This window comes from Diabrotica undecimpunctata, chromosome 4 (assembly GCF_040954645.1).
Source record: "Diabrotica undecimpunctata isolate CICGRU chromosome 4, icDiaUnde3, whole genome shotgun sequence".
Classification (NCBI taxonomy): domain Eukaryota; kingdom Metazoa; phylum Arthropoda; class Insecta; order Coleoptera; family Chrysomelidae; genus Diabrotica; species Diabrotica undecimpunctata.
Genome location: NC_092806.1, coordinates 37,787,465 through 37,807,106, shown reverse-complemented (window position 1 = coordinate 37,807,106; position 19,642 = coordinate 37,787,465). Strand labels below are relative to the sequence as shown.

At 33.4% G+C, this 19,642-nt stretch overlaps 1 protein-coding gene across 1 annotated transcript in view; it reads right to left on the bottom strand.

The window, feature by feature from the left end:
• LOC140438617 (uncharacterized) overlaps positions 1-19,642 on the bottom strand; it is an 87,941-nt gene that overhangs the window by 40,757 nt on the left and 27,542 nt on the right. The window contains exons 8-9 of the mRNA XM_072528278.1: positions 13,056-13,916; positions 12,659-12,893 (exon numbers count right to left, since the gene is read on the bottom strand). Coding sequence (XP_072384379.1) covers positions 12,659-12,893; positions 13,056-13,916 — 1,096 coding nt within the window. The remainder of the gene's footprint in view (positions 1-12,658; positions 12,894-13,055; positions 13,917-19,642) is intronic.

Sequence of the window (19,642 nt, the reverse complement as noted above, 5' to 3'; positions counted from 1 at the left end):
TCTCCTTTTTTGTACATACTACATACAGGTGTATGTTTCGATCTTATTTAATTTTTTTATGCTTTATGATCGATAATTTACTATATTTGTTGGGAATACGCCACAATTTTACTTTAAAATAAGTTTATTTGACGTTTCGATTGCCACGTCGGAAATTGTTCTCAAAATATAAAACAATAATAAATTAAACTTTTAATTTATTCTTGTTTTGTATTTTGAGAACGATTTTCTAAGTTTAAATCGAAATGTCAAATCAATTTATTTTATTTCAATTTTTTGTAAAACTGGGTTGCATAGTTTACCATCGGAATAGTATCACTTCACATGCAAGTCACTTTTTAGATTAATTTTTTTTTTAATCTACTATGACATGTCATTTTTTATTTGAGATTTTCTTTTTAAGCTAAAAAACATTTTTCATTTTAAGAGCAGCTTTTTTCTTACAGATATGAACTGATTTATTTATGGGAGGTCTCCATGTCGAAGGTATAGTATATCCACTAATAATTTTCCAACATAAACATGCCTCATTGTGGTATCAAAGAGACCGCCTTTCAAATCAAGGTTGTCAGACATATTTCCTAAAATTCCTAAGGTTATATTTAAAAAATATTCTCTATTCGTTATTATTCAATTGCTAGTCAACGAACGACACTCTTAAAAAATAATATGAACATATTCTCAAAAAATATATCTATAAATTAATTAACTAGGTACTAATATTTCCATGGACTCTTCACTAATGAATTAAAGCAACCGTGAACTTTGTATATATTACTTATACTCTAAGTAATTTTCGAATATCGGCAACATTGTAGTCTGGAGAGAATTTGAACGTTCCGTCTATATCGACGTTGCCATGTTGGTGAATTTAGTGGTAATACTTTTATAGATATAATGATCGACTTTTAAGAAATCAGACAACTTTTAAGAATCCAAGTTCTCAAAAACGGTTTCAAGAATTGTATTATTTTTTTTTCCAAATTTCATTGATTTTATACCTTACCTGGAAACATGAAAAACTTCAGATATATTAATATGGTATTAAAGTTATAATCACTAATTTTAAACTCATGCATTATGGCAACAGCGAAGCGCAAAGCCATAAAATTAAACAATTTCTGCCCAAAAATTGAGAAATTTCCTGAATATAATTATGTAAAAATTAATAAAAATTATATGATTTTTCTTGAAATATGCGTTTGATGAGCTGATCCCTTTTGTTAATTTCCACGCCAATGGTCGGCATTGGCATCAAAGAATCTCAAAAGCCGACGCTTGACAAACTGACATTGGAAAAAGTATATCTCTTTTATTAAAACAAATTGGCCTTTTTTCAATTTCTATTGCTTCTCAAATATTTCTTTGTTTATAGAAGCAGATGGGGGCTATGGTTCTGGAGTTTTCAAAATCAATTTTGTGACCTGTATGAAGATGGTGTTGACCTAGAGCTAAAATTTAATCGGAATTGCGCACAGACATAAAATATTCATAAATCCTATTTTGGATTCTACGATTTGATTGGTCTATCTAGGATCGAGGGCAGCCTGCAAAAGGAATTTCATCAACGCCGTATTGTTCATTTGGAATGTTATTTTTGATTGATCGGACAAGAGATGAAAGTTGGGGGGTAAATATTTCTCTTGATTTAAGAATTTTGTCAATTTTCCAGTGACACCTTTGATATAAGGAAGAAAAGCTCACGTATAATGAGGGCCTGAGTCTTTGGATTGAGATTGAGTGGGAGATTGATGTCTGTGGATACTCCTATTGATGTGATTTTCGTGGTTACCGTTTTAGATGAGGGCTTGTTTTAAACAAGAGAGCTTAGCGGGTCTACTTGCATCATCGCAAAGGCGTATTGATCTGGAGAAAAGGGTATTAATTACTGAATTAATTTTTCAAGGTGGATGATGAGAGTTGGCATGCAAGTAACGATTGGTATGGATATGTTTTACATAAACGCATCGTTTTTGGTGACTCGATAAACAGAGTGATGAAAACCTTGGGATTGGTTTTTCTTTATGATAACGTCCAGAAATGGTAGGGATGAATCAGTTTCCACCTCCATCGTAAACTGAATGCTAGGATGTATACCATTCAGATGGGTCTAAAAAGACACCAAAGCATCCCTGCCATGGAGCCAAATGACGACTGTATCGTCAACATATCGTAGCCAACATGTATGTTTGAGCATTGAAGTGGATAATGCTAGGGTCTCAAAATCTTCCACAAAGATATTGGCAATTACTGGAGATGGTGGTGAGCCCATTGAGGCCCCATTTATTTGTTTGTAGAATTGATTTTTAAAGATCAAATAAGTGTTGGACATACAATGTTTATTAAGACATAAATATTCTTGCCGGATACTGTATTTCGTTTTCAGAATGTTTAGTTTCGTCTATAGGAATGTTCGTTAAAAGTGAAACGATATCGAAACTTACTAGAATATCTGACGGTGAGATAGGGTACTGTTTAAGAAGTTCAATAAAATGAACAGAATTTTTGACGATGGATAAAGCATTTTTGGTGAAAGGTTGTAGAGTTTTGGCCAAGTACTTGGCCAATGGTTATGTATGGCAGTTGTATACATTGACAATGGGACGTAGAGGAATATCGGGTTTGTGAATTTTAAGTATGCCATATATTCGTGGTGTTCTGGAAGACTTTTAACGAGAAATTAAAGATTGCCAAATTGCCTCAATAAAAGAGATGGCGGCATATGGTTACCTTCGACACAGAGACCTCTCATAAAGAAAATATTGTCCGCTTTATCCGTGTATCAAAATCAATGTCAGAAATGTTCTCACCAACCCCTGCTTTAATCCCCGCGCCAATCCCCGCGCTAACCACCACCACCACGTCTGGGTGCTCGGGAGACTGAGACCTCGGAAGCCCCGAAGAAGACATCAGAGAGGATGTCGAAAGCTCAGCGTAATAAGTATTAACGCAGATCAACCAGGAAGACTGATGAGTTAAATATTCATTCTTGTAATAGTATTTATCTTAATTCTAGGTTTAATTGTACTAACCACGGAAATCTTTAGCTTCTGGTCCAGGTAATTTTGAGTGGAGCCATTAAATTTGAATAATCCAAATACAGCTGATGTATATATAACAGCGATATAACAGTATTGTTATTTTTGATGGTAAAACCCAAGACAGTAAAATTTAATAGCTGAGATAGTCAGTTTATCTCTAGACAGAACTAAGGACGACGAAAAATGCCCCTGCTAATTTGGAAATCTTAAATTTCGATATTGTTTTTACCCGGTATTTAAAAGTGTATTTTGCTTTTTTAATCCATCATAATATACTTTAAAAAGGCCACTGTATTATAATCGACTTTATATATTTTCAATATATCTATATACTTCATTCATGCAGTACTGAATCAAAGGCATTCTGTGGTGTACGCCTAGTTAGAAATGGATGAGTTGATTATAAGTTGTTCTTTGCAGCCTATTGAACCCTTAGCGCATCCTTTCTGTTGAGGCTTCATGACATTGTTTAGAGAAGAGTGTTAATAGATACGCTAAGCTACACAGGATAAGTAATTGGGTAGTACTTGGCTAAATTTTGGGTGTTATTTTGATCTTTTGGTATTATTAAGTGGTTTCTTGAGTAAGAAATTATGGTATTTCCTGTGGATTAGAAAGAACATGATTAACTAGTATTATTAAAAGCTCATAAAAACTGCAAAACTTTATTAGCCAGAAGTTTTGAATTCCATCTGGTCCACAAGATTTCCAGGTATGAAGCTCTTTGACATTGTTTGAGACTTTTAAAGGGTTAATTAGAAATATTACTGTAGTGCTGAAAGTTATTCGCCGTGTCATCAATCCATACAATATTGTTGTTATGACTAGTTGCCGTCGAAAATTGGTTTCCCCAAAGCTCATGATTTCTTCTTGGCTTGGGTAGTATTTATTTTTATTCTCTAGAGTAGAATTCAGTTTTCCATAGAAAAGTTTTTCTGGTTGTTACTAACTTTGTTACTAATCTCTTAGGCGACGTAAATAAACGGAGATTATTTGTTTTAACGTCTCCAAGCAGTGTTGAGCTGTGTTATTTTCTGAATCATGTTATGAGTGTCCTGGAGTGTTTAGAATTATTTCTTCAGCTCTTTTAAATACTTTTGGATGTCCTATTCCTCGAACGTATTTCGTAATTTTTCCAATATCTCTACTCAATAATTTAATTTTCCTCAGCAGTCGTTTTTCCCAGGGTGCAATTTTGTTTTCTATCCTTCCGATATTATTACTCAGTTATATTCTGATCTTAATGCCCATGACATTAACATTTGATGTTGCTGCATAGTAAATCAGCATATGCAAATATTCCAATGTATGGACTTCCACGATATAATTCTTATATTATACTTCTATTTTCACAATTTGTAATAGCGCACCTAGTTTCTTACAGGAGTTTATTTTTGGTAGCGGTGGTCTGCTAAGTATGTTTTCCAGATTAAACTCTTGTACAGAACGTGCCATTTCACTTACCAGGCTATCGTGCAACTCGTTATTCTCCTGCTGTTTATTAACAGGTTGAGTTTCTTGTAAATGAGCGCAGGAATCTGCTCATTAGGGATTTTATAAGGGACTATCAGTTGGTTTTGAATCATCCGTTCGACTTCGCTTTTGATGGTATCGCGTCTAGTTTTTGTGATAAGATTATTTCTTATAATTACCCGGTATTGATCTGATATTCGATGTTCAGATACTTGAATCTCTGGGTATTCCCTGCAAAATTCGGCATACAGATATTGTTGATAGCCGATTGTTTCTCGACCGCTGTTAGTCACCTTATAATATATGTGCAAAATGTTTTCATTCATAGACACAGTCCATTTCATGTGCTGCCTCGGTCGTCCCGCTTGAGTGAGTGTAGTAGTATTATGATTAATGTATTATTAATATAGTCAATAGTACCCGTCTCAACTCGGAAAATTCTAAAAACCTCAAAAACTAAGTGGAAGATTTAGATCTGAGTCTACGATTTAGTTCTCTTTTTTATATCTATATCACTATAGATTACTATCAGTTATATCAATCACTATTACGCAATTCACGAAGTGTGTAATATATTAATTAAAGTCTTATAAATAGTCTAATAAATTTAACTGTCCTCGTATTTTCTTTAGCGGTAAGAAGATCCCTTATTCTCTTTTAGTCAGTGACTTATTTTCCGATAGTAGTAAATATTTTTATAAAGTTAAAAAAGTCACTAGTTTTTTTTCCCGTTTTGTAAATACATGATTAATTTTTTTTTAAGTTAGAGATCCCTGATCGTTTTTGTACACAATAAATCTAACAGAATATAAGCATAGATCCAGTCTTATTAACCAAATTTACACGATTTTCGAGAATATCTATTTACTAAACCAAAACCAATCCCTTTAAAGGAAATAAACATTATATTTTGACTTTTAAATGAGAGATAAGACAATCCAAATTATATTTTATAGTATATATACAAATAAAAAATACGGCTTAATTTGTGTTTACTAAGTAATATGCAAATATATTTTACAATGTGAATAAATAAAATAAAAATTAGAACTCAATTTTTATGACTGTTCTAGATTTAAATACGAAATTGCTTTAATGATTGAAAGAAACCATAATTTTATTCATACTAACGGTACGTGCATCGTAGATATTTGTAAAACGAAAATAAGAGTTCTGAGCAAAAACTGTAAAAAGAATTTTGTCTTAAGTTTCCCTAGCGGGGGCACACGTCCTCCAAAATTAAAGTTATATTGATCCATTAACCTAAAATTTTTTGTAAAAAGAATTAAAATTATGTTAACCTCTTGAAAAGAAACAATTTGCCCATCAACCAGGCAAATCCACAACAGATAGTTTCCACTATTTTGTCAAAACTCTTAAAAAAGCGATCACTTTAAAAAAAGTAGAATATAGGGAGAATTTGATAATAATTAATTAGAGTATTAATGCTGTAATAGGAAAAGATATACGAACTTGTTAAATTCTAATAAAAAAATACTTTGTGCGCTTGATAATAAAGGTAATTAACAATTTAACACTTACCACAAATGGAGCAATACCGTAATTCTCGAAGATATTTAATAAGAGCACAGGTATCTCGTAGTTATACTTGATAAAAAACTTAGCGAGATTATCTGTTGGGCAAATATAACTGTAGTGTTGGATCCATAGTTAGTTAAGTACTGTTAATTTGGTAGAATATAGCTTTGAATATCTAGGTTGTTTATTACTAAAACTTAAAACAAGATAAAGCGATAAAATGTAGAATTGAGATGGCTCGTGCTACTTTTTGAAAAATGTAACTCTTCTATACAATAAATTGAAATTTATACTTCAAAAACGAATTATTAAATGTTACATATAGTTATTTATCTTATTGGGTGTCGAAGCATGGACTTTAAAACTATTTACTATTAACCGCTTACAGGCTTTTAAAATATATTTATGTGGGCGAACACTAAGAATACTGCGGAAGACTAAGCAGACAAATGAAACAGTTTTTAATTGAGCAGAAGCTTTTCTTTATCTAATTCTTCTTCTTGATGTGCCTATCCGTTACGAATGTTGGCGATCATCATGGCAATCTTTATCTTATCTGCAACAGCGCGGAACAGCTGCACAGATGTTGTATTGAACCAGATTCTGAGTTTGTTTAACCAAGATGTTCTTCTTCTTCCTGGACCTCGTTTTCCAAATATTTTTCCTTGAAGGATGGCTTAAAGGAGAGCATATCTGGATTCATTTCGCATAATATGTCCGAAGAACTGTAACTTTCGAGATTTGATGGTGGTCAGTACCTCTCCGTTTTTATTCATTCTTCTGAGGACCTCCTCATTTGTGACTCGGTCAGTCCACGGGATCTTAAGCATTCTCCGATATAGCCACATCTCAAATGCTTCCAGTTTTGTGCACATATCTTCGTTCAAGGACCACGATTCAACACCATAAAAAAAGACAGAGGATACGTAGCATCGCAGCATTCTTACTTTTGTATCAAGAGAGAAAGGTTGTGACTCTTGACGAAGGCCCTCATCCGATTGAAGGTGGATCTAGCTTTTCCGATGCGTGCTCTAATCTCCTGGTTGTTGGTCCATTCTTCATATATTATGGTGCATAATATACTACACTATACTACATAATATAATTATATATATATATATATATATATATATCTAAGACCAACGTACTGAGGCCTGAGGATGAGCCGGTAGCCCAAAAGCTACCCTCAGTAAAGAATAAAAACTACTTAGGACTGTGAGTATCGACTCATTTCCCATATACTGGTTTTGTATTTCGATTTACCTGTTTGCTATCACATTTTACTATTTCAGATTATATAACTATCATTTGTTTAGTGAAATTACTAAGAGAACCTAATTGTGACATTATCGTAATTGCTTTTTTACAATACATTCAACAATATTAACGATATATTCTTAAAATTAATTCACAAACTAAATTATAAATTTTTTTTATTGCGTTTTGTACAACCAGTAGTTAGATAACCCATTATACATACATACACTATATATGGTATACAGGTTGTCCACAAATGCTCTTCGCAAGAGAAGACCACTAATTTTGGAGTTCCTTTTATGCCGGTTTGACGTAAACCACCTTATTAAAAAATGCGTTCTAATTGAGCTAGAGCTCTCTAAGGATGGCGCCCTAACATCGGTTTATTTTAAATATTCTCAAAACAGTTGTCTTTTAAGAATAGAATTCTGTCTATTTTTTTATTTAAATATACTGAATCGTTTGACGTGCCTTTTTGAATTGCATTTATAAGCGGCTCGTTTAGGAGGGATAGTGGACATTTTTATTCATAACTTTTTGTGTTCTCAATTCTTCACTTTTCTTCTGTTTTTGCTTTAATGTAAAAATCTGGGCCATCATTCACTTTCCTATTGGTATGGTTGCCCTGTTTTTTTTTGTATGTTTGATAAGCACGCCTCGAGGAGGATTCACCTCCGCCGTTACCAGATACACGGTGGGAACGGCTCTGGGATCAGCATTTTTGGCTTGCGGTTTATTTTGTATCTGTCATATTTAATGAAAGTTGCTTCTAGTACGTCGTGATACTCATCATGAAGTTTATTACCAGTCAAGTGTAGAAGTTTGACTGGAGGGAATGGAAATTTTATTGTGGGTTTCCTGGTGAGTATGTGACCTAGGAGATGACAAGGAGTTTGGAGGGTCAATTTAGGTCGGTTGTTAAGGCTATTTATAGTGTGTAGTACGTATCTCTTGTTGAGAGAATGGGTTCTATTCTCATTAGTATGCATGTTGGAAAGTGGATGGATTAGTGCCAATGGATAGTCAGCACGTTTTTTCATACATTTCCGCAGGATCTTTCTCTCAGTAGATTTTTTGGACTGTCGTTTGTTTAGTGATACATAGACACACGCCTTGTTCTTGTTAATAGTTCTAACAAATGTTTTGTAGGTATGTAAGAGGGTTTTGAAGCTGGTGCCAGCTCTTTTACCAGACAATGCGCTTAAGAGATTGTCTCTTTTCCTTACTCTGTGCTATAGTGTGCTGCTAAATAGCAGTGTCTCATAATATTGTTCTCTTTTCTTGTGGCATTTTAAATTAATTACTATTTAACTGGGAATAAGCCACAATTAAAGGTTAAAATACGTTTATTGACGTTTCAATTTCCACTTCGGAAATCGTTCTCAAAATACAAACATTGTATTTTGAGAACGTATATAATATATTGTATATAATGTTTGTATTTTGAGAACGATTTCCGAAGTGGAAATTGAAACGTCAATAAACGTATTTTAACCTTTAATTGTGGCTTATTCCCAGTTAAATAGTAATAAGCAGTGTCTCAATTGAGGAAATTATTAAAAATGAACTCTTAAGTATTTGTCTGGCTAACTGGCTCGGCCAACGCGATCAAACTAAAAAAAAAAAACTCGTAAGTAGGACACCCACGGCCTGTATTCGAGATTTTCTCTTAAGAGAGTTATCCTGTTCCTCTCATTCGTTCATCTCTATGGAGATCTAAATAGGATTACTTGAGTTTTAGTGGGGTTTAGAGTGACCCTCTATTTGTTGCACGATCCCACTATTTTGTTTAGTTGAATTTGTGTATCTCTGCGCCCCCTAAGGGTACCTGCAGTAAGTATTGCATTGTCATCGGCATAGAAAAATTGTTTCTGACCTGTGCATGAGGTGCGGGATGTCACTATTAAATATTGTGTATAATGTAGGAGCTAAAATTGAGCACTGTTGGACTCCAGTTAGTGGATTACTCATTGGAGAGATAGGAATTGATGATTTCGATGAATGACATAGGCAGTCAAATGCGGTGAAGTCTTTTGACCAGTTCGGCATGTCAGACTTTATCGAAAGCCTTTTCAACGTATATAAAGATACATATGGCGAACCTATTGTGTTTTTTTATGGATTGTGAGATAATTGTGCTTTTTTGTGTATGGATCGAAACCCTTTTGGACGTAGAGAGAGATGCCTATTACGAACCTATTATTGTGTTCGTTTGTGAATTGTGAGAGGATTGTGCTTTTTTGTGTATAAAAATTATAAGTGAAATTCTCTTCGAACATTCATAGTACTTCTCTCCATAATGTGTTTTATTACATACTCTATTCTGTTCTAAAATGTTGATTCACCTTATTTCAAAATTTTTGCAGACGTTTCATTATCGCATCCATTTATTTTTTCGTTTGCATTTCTATAAATCCAATATTGAGCATTTCAATTTTATAATTCTAGAAAATATCATAACCATTTATATAGTTTCCTTTCTCTATTAACAATACATTATCTACATTATCTTTTCCTATTTCTTTTATCTTTCTGGTAAATATTTCGTAACATATTGGATCGAAATAATAATGCAGAAATAAAATTTCAATTGTATAGATCATATTTGCCTTTTTGTGCGTCCGTCCATCTGCCTAGTCTTCAGTCGAAAAAACTGCAATAGATTAGACATAGTCACTTTTGGGTTTAAGAAAAGTAATAAAAATTTATAACTCGCAAACGATGATAAATAAACTTATTTTGGCAACGTATTTGTCTAAAAATATGTCCTGGTTAATTTCCGGTCATTAAATTCTTTTGTTTAAGTACACCAACCTACAAAGGAACCCAACCAATTCAATGGAGAATAAAATATACAGAACACTATATGGAGTTTTAAAAATTTACCACAGACCAATTTGCAGGGGCAAAGTTTCTCGTTAAAGCAAACTACAGTCCTTGCTCAGTTTATTAAACTCACCATAAATATTTTTTTGTTTTCAATCGCACTGAAAGTATATTCACTTGAATACTAAGGTGTTAAATGGGTTGCATAACTATTGGATACATAGTTACGTAGAAAATGGTATAAATTTTTCTTAGAATTGTCAAAAATTTACAGATGACAGTAGAATGTGTTCAAAGTGTGAAGTAACTAATTGTTTTACATTTTGAGTTTTTTTACTTAAAACATAGATTTGTGGTCAGTTTATTTAAAATTTGCATTAGTAAGTATTGGCATTGTGATATAATAATGTTACTTTTGATTTTGGTTAATTCCTAAACATAAAACAAGACAATTATTCTTGGATTGGTTGGTATTCTTGGATTTAGATAGGTAAATATAAAGATCTTTGTGTTGAGAAAATCTCGTCCATTAATGCTCGATTAGAGAATACCGCACAGGCAGAGAGAGTGATAGCACGAAAATGTGGTATATCCCAGTCGTCAGTGAGGAGATTGAGTCAAAAACTCAAAGAGAAGCGACCTGTGACGTCAGTTCGGAAGAACCGGTGTTGCAAAAAAGCTTCAGTCACCTTCAGGGTGCAACGAATTTTAAAAAATTTAGCTGTAATACACAGAAGGGCCACCCATAGAGATTTAAGAAATAGATTGGAAGAAGCAGGATGCTCAGTATCGGTGCCACCGTATACCGACATTTGTATGGCATGGGCTTTAAATGTTGCAGACCTATTAAGAAGCCAAAACTAACACCACAAACGCTCAAAAAACGCTTAGCTTGGGCCAAGATCCATATAGACTGGTCTGTTGATGATTGGCGTAAGGTAAAGTATTACAAATCATTTTATTTTCGCACTTTATAATTATTATTCACATTCACAGGTTTTCTTCAGCGATGAAGGCACATTTCAAATTATGGATGACAAGGCCCAGTTTGTCCGAAGACGTTCAGGGAAAAATATGAAAAGGGGTATGTAATTAATACAATTAAACATTTCAACTCAATAATAATATGGTTGGTGATTAATGGCAAAGGTACGGGACGTTTGTATGTCGCAGAAGTAAGCATACAACAAGACCAATATAAAAGTGTTCTGCAGACACGATTGGTTCCACCAATCGAACGAAGGGTTTGTTAATAGTCATTTATGCAGAATGGAGCACCTTGCCATATGGCTAAAAGTATTAAAATATTTTTGTTAGAACAAGAAATTCTGCTCTTACCCTGGCCCAGTAGCTTATCAGACATGAACCACATTGAAAAAGCCTAAAAAGAGAGCGAGTTACCCATAGAAAAAATTACCAACAAGTTTTAGTTGATGGAAAAAAAATTATTTTTCATTGGAGTCATACCGAAAATTTAAAAGAAATCGCAGGAAAATGCATAAACAGCATGCCTAGGAAAGTGGCTGCACTGCTTAAAGCCAAGGGTGGCTTAAAAAAATATTGTTATAGTGAAATATTGTAATAATTTACGTTGTTTTTGTTCAAGAAATATGCAAAAAGGTTTCTACTATCATTTGTGATATATTTCTTACTTATAGCTAACACAGTTATATTTATAATTGATTATAAACACAAAAAACTAGAATTTGCTAAGTGAGTCTAATGAATGGAGCAGGAACTGTACAAGCAAAATTTAGTCCCATGCATCAGAAGCACTGAATGTACTTTTGACTGACATCAACTCTAAATAAGAGTCAATCAAATTCACCATGGAAAAATATATCAACAACTCAATACCTTTTCCGGATGTGTTAACCCAGATAATCCTGACATAAGAAATAGTATTAAAACTGCAATTTTTTGTTATTAATATGTTTTATTTGGAACACTTGAATACATTACTGTAATAATATTGCAAAAAATCGCAATGTACACAAAAAGAAATTAGCGTCCTACATCTAGGACGTCAGGATCAAGCACTACCATTTGTGTGGTAACTCACAAAGTAGCGTACATGGATACCAACATCACATTTTTGACATCTTGTAGTTATTTTTTTATGGCAGTAGCGACATCTAGTTTGTTTTTCTTGATCAATCACATAATGATGCATTCCATCGAAACGAGAATCGGTTTTTCCTCTTCGACTTGGCCGTCCACAAGAAGATGAAGTCGCTTTTGTATAAAGCTGAAGAAGTGAAGTTGCAATGCGTCGTCGAAAAGCTAATTGATCCAAAGTGCCCTGATTGCTTCGATGTAGTTGCCAAGCATTCTGTATAGCCAAATCGATACAGTGAGTAAACAAACAGAAGTACCACTTTTTTCCTCTAATACCAGTTCTATATAAACTTACGTTTTAATCGCATCGATCTACGCCGCCCATATTTCGATTATATAATTTTACCATAAATGGTTGAGGAACAAGTATCGTTTTTTTTTTCTTGTCGCGAATATCGCTTTACTTGATGAATAGGATTCGTACCAACTGCGTTCGAGCAGAGCGATACAACACTATTATCGTGCCAGCTGACAATTGTCAATTTCTTATTACCGTCAAACTTAGCATCGTACGAACCTCTTTTGTCTTTTTGTAACTCCTTTGCCGATTTCAGCGGATTTTTTGGTATTCTGTTACTTCTTATGGTTCCTGTTCCTCTAATATTTTTTTCTGTCAGCATTTCAAATAAAGGCATTGTACTAAAAAAATTATCAAAAAATAAATGAAATTTTTTCAGCTCCCACTTTGATCTAAGAATGTCAACATAACTGAGTACCACACCTACACCGACACCAAAATCCTTGTATTTAGGCGATACGTGTGTTGATGCTCCCTAGTATGGCTCAAACCACGTTACGTACCCATTTTTGTTACATCCAACCCAAAGTTTATATCCCCATCTTATCGGTTTACCCTTTATAAACTGTTTACAGCCGTGACGCCCGAAATAAGGAACCATGGCTTCATCAACACTGTGGTTCTCTTCTAAAACTGCATGTTTTAAAAAATTTTGATTTAGTAACCTAAAGAGAGGTCTAACTTTACTGAATTTATCATAATGATCCAAATTATTATTATCGGCTATATGCAGAACGCTCATTATAAAATCAAACCTATCCCTAGCAAGTGCCCCAGAAACTAAGGAATTACAGACGTCTCTATCCTTTTCCCAATACATCTTCTTCCTTGGGTATTGAGCATAACCACTAAGAATAAGAATTCCTACGAATGCTTTGATTTCTTCGATACATATAGGCTTATTTTTCTTATTTTTCATACTTGCATATCTATTGGATTCGACAACCAGTAAATCAAAAATTTCTTCATCGAACAACTTCATGAACCAGTCTATGGGAGTATCTTTTGTATCAATATTGAGATCATTATCCTTTGACCAATCAAGTATTTCTGCTTCCTCTGAGGTGGTTGCTACTTCAGACCAGTGGTATTGCCGTGGAATTTTCAAAACTTTCTCAGATTTAACAGAATTTGATAATGGAATATCATCATCCGAGTCTGAGTCAACCGAACGAGGTACATGGATTTCAGCTACTGTTCTCAACATATTTGAAGGCAAATTATCCGGAGACACGTTTTCTTCATCACCAGAATCCTCATCTGTTTCAGCGGCATCTTCCGGAGGTAAGAGAACTATATTAGCTTGAGAATGAGGAAATTCATCTTCTTCTAACATCTCCAAGGCCTCATGTAAAGAAAAACCCCTGAAACAATAAAAGCAGTATGTTCATAACACTATCAACAAATTGTTTTGGGCTAAATACTAAGTAAAATAAACAAAGAAATCCAATGATTACAATAATTACTCAAAATTATAATTTTCATGCCATAATAGTACATAATCCTGACATCCTACATGTAGGACGGTCAAATTTATCACCACCTGGCAAATATTTTGGATAAAATTATTTCACGATTTGGAAAAATGAACACTTATATACAAATAACATCATAAAAAAGTATATTTTATCAAAAGTTTAATATTCATTTCTTACCTTGCAAATCTGATTCCATGCTCAGCTATATTTTACGTTTTTTACAACCGCACCACAAGTAGACGTTTCAAGCGATAGGAACAAACTAAACAACAATGGGACGATTTGTCCTTGAGTAACATTTTGTGATAGACGGCGTTATCAAATTTAAACAGGGCCGTGTTCAAAAATTATTGAAATTAGCGTCCTACATATAGAACGTCAGGGTTATTAGGGTTAATCACAAATTAGGATATAGGACATGTAACCAAAGTTTACAGAAAATCAAGTCGTACTAACAGATGTTTAAATTGTCACTCAAACCAAAATATAAATATTGAAAAGGGAATCATCAAATCACTATATGATAAGAACCCAAATTCCTGCTCCAACAAAAATATATTTTGTTGTACAATTAAATAATTTAATGATTAACCATTTTATATTAAATATTGTAAAATAGGTTTACAAAAGTAGTGTGATTTAAAACTTATTCGTTTCGTGCAATTGAACAGGTATTGCCCTCTATAGATTATTATATCATCACCATAAGATTTAGACCATTGAAAACAGTTATAAAACTGCAGTAATAAAATCAAAATCTTGGAATTAATCGTAAATACTGTCTGTATATTAATTATTTATATAAATAACGTTATCGTAGGGTTTATATATTATACAAATAGATTTTTCAACAGTTCAAATTTTAAATATTTTTACAAACACATAAGTTGAACAGTACAAACATTTCACTAGCTCATTATGTACTTTTTGAGCAATAATATAATCCCAATTTATACATTTTATATTTCTTACACCAATTTATATATTCACAGAGTTTATCTGTACTAAAAACTAGTTTAAGTAATTATTTCAACAATAATTTTTTGACATTCTAATATTCTAACTTCACTTTTTGTGCAATTGTAAATGCAGATGTACTGTTGTAAATATACAAATTATATTTATATGTTATTGTAATACTATTATTGTTTTACAGAAACGTTTTATAAAACTAGTTAATATGTAGCAATAATATGTGGAATTTAATTTATAATAATCATTACATAAAAGTTTTTTTCTATCTAAATTAGACCTTATAGCTGCAATACATAGTTCACAGAATATACAAGATATGCGAAGAGAGAATACAAGACACACGGATGCATGAAAGGCGTAGGTACGAGATATGCACTGTTTAGACTACAGGTATTATTCCAAAGATGCAGACATATGACTTGCAATATCTACACCTGCTTTGTGGACTACCAAAAAGCATTTGCCACAGTTCAATACCGAAAAATGATGGATGTTCTAAAAAAAGGCCAAATAGATAATAAAGACCGGCGTATAATACAAAATTGACTGGAACCAATCAGCCACAATAAGAACAAATCTAGGAGATAAAGCGACGGAAGCGATCCAGATTTTGCAAGGCGTTAAACAAGGATGTATACTTTCACCTATAGTATATATATACAAGGATTTCCACAGTTTTCACTGTATTCCTTCACTCAACCGTTTTCTTCAATTTTTCCTGTTTAGCCAGTCCCCTTCCTGTAGGTTTCTTCTACTCATTGCTTCGTCCACCTCATCTCTGAAAGATCTTCGGGGTCTGCCTCTCTTTCTTCTTCCTATCGGGCTCCACTCTGTTATTCTATTTATCCAGTGATTTTGGTCTGCTCTTCTGACATGTCCGTACCATGTTAATCTCTTTTGTTCGATGTAGTCTATTATGTCGGAGTTCATTCCCATACTCCTCTTAATCTCCATGTTATTTATTCTGTCTCTTCTTGTTACTCTGCAGCTTCTCCTTAGGAATTTCATCTCTGTTGCTCTTATTTTGTTTACTACCTATATTATTCAACCTATATTCAGAGGAAATATTTAGTGAAGCCTTGGAAAATTGCGAACATGAAATCCTTTTAAATGAAGAACGTCTAAACAACATCCGCTATGCAGACGATATCGTTATTTTTACAGACAGTTTAAACGGTTTACAGCAACTCATAAACAAAGTTAATGAAGTAAGTCAAAGATTTGGACTACAAGTAAACATATGAAAAACTAAATGTATGGTCATCAACAAAAATAAAATTAGAGACGCCCAACTGCTTATCAAGAATACATCAGTGGACCAAGTAAAACAGTTTACCTATGTTGGAACAATAGTAAACGAACAATGGGATCACTCACAAGCAGTAAAATGTAGAATGGACAAGGCTAGGAATGTATTCAACAACATGGCCAAAAGTCACAACCTTAATCTGGAGATAAAAGTAAGGCTCTTACGATGTTATATCTTCTCGATATTATACTACGCAGTTAAACCCTGGACACTCACTGAAGTGATGGAGGAAAAACTTAAAGCCTTCGGGATGTGGCTATACAGAAGAATCCTAAGGGTATCATGGACGGTCAAGATAACCAACGAGACTGTACTACGAAGAATGGGAAAAGAAAGAAAGGTGATGTATACCATTAAAAGAAGAAAGTTAGAATATCTAGGACATCTAATGAGAAACGACACTAAATACAGATTACTGAATATAATCCTTTAAGGCAAAGTATTCGAAAAGCGGGGAATTGGGAGAAGAAGAATATCATGGTTAAAAAAGCTGAGTTCTCCACAACAACAACTAATCTATTTAAAGCATCAGTTAATAAAATAATTATAGCCAGAATGAACGCCAATATTCGAAATGAATAGGCACTAAAATAAAAAGAAGAACATAGTTCACATTGATTTTGACTCAGAAATCAATAAAAAGTGCAACTATAAGGGTTGTAGGTTATAGGGTGTAAGGCACACAATAGAGATAAGATTATTTCTATGTTTCTTCATATGCGGTACTTAAGCTGCACTGTAAATACAACTAGTAGCAACTGTAGGTTGAACTAAATAAAATGTCAACTATATCTGTCAACGTATCGCTACACTACTCTGTATTCAGATTGCCGACGAGCGTTGAGTTGGCGCATACCATTGTTATAGAAATATTATTAACCTGTTTTCGATCTTATTTTTATGATGAGTAATATAAGGTCTTAATTCATTTTGATTCACTTGTAGATCCTAAAATTGGTTACAATTGATTATAATGATGTTAGCCGCCTAAGAAAAAATTTCTAAGAAAAAAAATGTCAACAGGAGGCAATGCCGGTCATTTGACCGTAATTACCCTTATGCTGACTATTAATTAGGGAGTTTTTATATTTCAGATGAAAAGGAATCGAAAAAGAACGACTTGTAAAGCAAAATGGAGTCAAAAGGATTTAGAAAAAAAGCTATTTTAGCTTATCGAAATGGTGAAATGACCGTGCGAAAAACAGCAAAAGTATATGCTATCCCTTTTTCGACATTGCAAGAAAGAATCTTCAAGGTGCGTCATTAGATAGAAAATTAGTATTTTCTGCCGAACAAGAAGCTGAAATAGCCACACAAATAAAATATTTAGCTTCTATTTTTTATGGCGTAACAGCAAAAGAACTGAGAAAATTAGCATTTGAGTTTGCCGAAAGAAATAATATTAAACATAATTTTAACGTCTGCTTAGGATTAGCTGGTGTCGAATGGTTACGAATTTTTCTTCGCAGAATCCAACAGTATCCAAAAGCAAAGCAGAAGGCACGAGTCTAAATAGATTAACAGCTTTTAATAAAGAAGAAGTGGACCTGTTTTTTAAGCTATTAGAAAGTTTTATGACAATATATCAATTTCGTCCAACACAAATATACAATGCTGATGAGACGGGAATTAGTACAGTTCAGGATCCTGGAAAAATTTTAGTATCCAAAGGCCAGAAAAGGATGGGCTTTGCAACCAGTGGAGAGAGGGGTAGAAACATCACAGTTATGTGTGCCATGAATGCCGCTGGGGGATATATTTAACCCATGTTTATTTTTCAGCGAAAGCGACTGATACCTCTTTTAGGAAAAGATGGACCTCCGGAGGCATTATATAAATGTTCAAATAAGGGTTGGATTGATGTAGGTTTATTTTACGAATGGTTGCAACACTTCCACAAATACTCAAAACCCAGTGAAACCTCACCAGTTTTTCCAATTACAGATAACCATTCCAGCCACATATTAATAAAAGTTTATGAATATTGCAAAGCAAAACATATTTCTATGCTTTCAATTAACTATCAATTAACTATCAAAAGACGAAAACTTGAGTACTTAGGACATGTGATGAGACGGCAAAAATACTCATTATTACAACTTATTAAGCAAGGCAAAATCCGGGGAAAGCGAAATGTGGAAAGACGAAGAATATCCTGGCTTAAAAACTTAAGGAAATGGTTTGAATGCAGTAGTGTAGAACTTTTTAGAGCGACAGTCAACATATTTCGCATAGCCATGATGATTTCCAACCTTCGATAGAAGATGGAACTTAAAGAAGAAGAATGCTTTCAATTCCACCGCATTCATCTCACAAGATCCAATCTTTGGATAATGTTTTTTATGGGCTTCTTAAAGCTGAATATTGAAATGAATGTAATTTGTTTATTAAAACACATTTTATGCCAAATATCACGCGATATAATGTTGCTGGTCTGTTTAATAAAGCATATTCTACAGTAGCGACCATAAATAAGGGATAATCTGGCTTTAAATGCGCTGGCATTTTTCCACTCAACCCAAAAGAATTTACAGATCAAGATTTCTTAGTTGCTACAACATTACAAAACCAATCGCTTGTTGAAGTCCAAGATAACAATAAAGCCATACCAGTCGAAATTTACAATACAAACCTCTCTCAAACTTTGCCACCTATAAATAAAAATGAGGTTGAAACAACAGCAATGGATCCTATTCCGGAACCTTTTACTAGTTTCACATCAGAAAAAAACAGCATGCCAAAATCCTGCTCCTGCTCCTTTTAAACAAGAGTTAGAAGAAAAGGAACACAAAAAAACAGGTAGAGGTAAAGAAAATTCCAGAAAAAAAAAAAACTAAATTAAAAACCCAAAAATCTCAGAAAGGATAAAATAGAAATGAGACTGGAAAACAAGTGACAATCCAGACGAAGATAGATGCCTGGTTTGCAGCGAGTTTGGCAAAAACAATGAAATGTGGTTTAGATGTACCCATTGCTTAAGATGGGCCCATTCAGAGTGCAGTGGATGGGATTGTGCAGGGTTATACCTGCGATGACTGTCAACCATTTTTACAAAACACATATTTTTGTTATTTTTTTTTTGTTTTGTAATAAAAAATATTTTTTCACCTTTCTTACTGATTTACTTGAATTATTACCCATTAAGGCACATTCGTTAATCGTTTTATAATAAAAAAAATTGTTAAATAGGTATTAATTTTTATTTTAATAGTAACACAAACAAATTGACTGGCATTACCTACACTTATGACCGGTATTGTTCATATATGCTGACAATACCGGTCAAAGATACTTTTTTATGTTTTGTCTCTGTCAAAGACAAAAATTT